General features: G+C 38.5%; 1 protein-coding gene across 1 annotated transcript in view; it reads left to right on the forward strand.

Annotated features, from left to right (window-relative positions):
- Positions 1–1,926, forward strand: part of smarca2 (SWI/SNF related BAF chromatin remodeling complex subunit ATPase 2) — a gene marked incomplete in the record, with an annotated part of 64,893 nt that overhangs the window by 34,816 nt on the left and 28,151 nt on the right. The window contains 3 exon segments of the mRNA XM_014033183.1: positions 311–424; positions 1,253–1,357; positions 1,577–1,663. Coding sequence (XP_013888637.1) covers positions 311–424; positions 1,253–1,357; positions 1,577–1,663 — 306 coding nt within the window.

A 1,926-nucleotide genomic window follows, 5' to 3' on the forward strand; every position in this document is an offset into this window, starting at 1 on the left:
TTGGTTGGTTTATTTGGTTGTTTGGTTGGTTGGTGATTTGTTGGTTGGTTAGTTGGTTGGCTGATTTGGTTGGTTAGAGTTTAATGTAGCTTTAGTAATCTTTGTCACGTTTACCTTCTCTTTATAAGGAAGAGTTACATTATGATCTGGTGCAATGCATTAAATGTTTTTACACTTATCTTTTAATTGCACACTGTCCCGATCAAATCAAATGAATGAATTTAATTGTTGACGGATTCTATCTGCTGCATATTCTGCAAATAATTTCAGTGTTTGAGACACCAAAGTTACACAATCTTTACCTTCTCAGGTGGATCTCAATGAGGAGGAAACCATTCTGATCATTCGGCGTCTGCACAAGGTGCTCCGCCCCTTTTTGCTTCGTAGACTGAAGAAAGAAGTGGAGTCTCAGCTGCCAGAGAAAGTGAGTGTAAACCCAGCAGTGTTTCCTCAGAATAACCATCATTTAGCATGTTTCTGTACGTGACAGGTGTTTTTTTTTATCCTGGTGGAACTTTGGGCAATAGATTGGATGAACTTTCTTTACTTTCTGTCAATCAGACCAGCAGAGTTAAGTTGTTAATCCTGTCTTGAAACCAGTTAGAAGTATGCAAACAGCCACAGTGAGTTCTTTCTCTGTAGCTGAACCATTAAAACCCTAACCTTGTGCTGATGGATTTGATACCATGGCAGCACAGACTCTCTTTGAGTTTGATCAGAAACTCATCTGGAGAAAACAGATTGGATCTACATTGGGTGTTCTGCCTAGTAAGATGCTGCCTTTCCAACATAAACAACTTTTTTAAAATGCTGTTATCTTTGATGACCTCGAATGTTACTTTTCAACGTCTGCAGGTATTTGAAGGTGTCAGGTTTTACCTGCTGATAGTAGAAACTTCTCAGCTGCAGGTGTTAATTAAAAGTAGGGATGATGGCAGGGCTATGCACGTCTGGGAAGAGAACTGCAGTTTTCTGATAAAAATCTGCAAAATGATTTGTGTTTAATGTATSAAAAGATGATGGTGAGAGTTACTAACAAGAAGTGTACTGACCTGCTTGAAAAACCAGCTGCTATAATAACTTTTATGTTTCTTCCTGACTTCATTCCATGTTTGTTTTTCCTGTTTTCACATTTTGTATTTTTTCCCCGCAGTTTGTTTTTTGCAGATAAAAGTAAAACAACGATGAGAAACAAGTTCATCTTGAGATAGATGCCTCAAGCCCCTGAAGCTTTTATATTTTGTCTCATCAGGTGGAATACGTCATAAAATGTGACATGTCTGCAATCCAGAAGGTTCTGTATCGTCACATGCAGAAAGGAATCCTCCTAACGGACGGTTCAGAGAAAGATAAGAAGGTAAATGTTATCAGGACACCTGYGTGTGCTCTGAATAACCAGGTGCTGTTTACTGAGTTTAGACTTTTCTACTTTTTACATCAAAGGAAGTTTGGCTCTTTTGAATAATACATTTTAAATTGATTCTAATATGAAATCACAGCAAATGTTATTTTGTTTCCTTCACAAGATGAAAGTCAGTTTTTATTTGAAAAATCTTTTCAACTGATTAATGTTCAGGGTAAAGGAGGTGCCAAGACTCTGATGAACACCATCATGCAGCTGAAGAAGATCTGCAACCATCCATACATGTTCCAGCACATCGAGGTACTCATTACTTCTTTACATACTCACAAGACTAGACTAGACTAGAAAAGAATAGAAACAGCCTTTATTGTCCCAGCGGAGCGGAAATTCAGGTGAAACATTATTGGCATCAGGTTGTATTTAAGAGAAATATAATCACAATTACACTAATGAACTGCTTTAGTAAGTAGGTGTTTGTAAAAAGAGCCACCAGGTCTCCTCTGAAGGTGGTCTGAGCCTCCTCTGAAGGTGGTCTGAGCCTCCTCTGAAGGTGGTCTGAGCCT

The sequence above is a fragment of the Austrofundulus limnaeus genome, unplaced genomic scaffold (genome assembly GCF_001266775.1).
Source record: "Austrofundulus limnaeus strain Quisiro unplaced genomic scaffold, Austrofundulus_limnaeus-1.0 Scaffold1656, whole genome shotgun sequence".
NCBI lineage: Eukaryota > Metazoa > Chordata > Actinopteri > Cyprinodontiformes > Rivulidae > Austrofundulus > Austrofundulus limnaeus.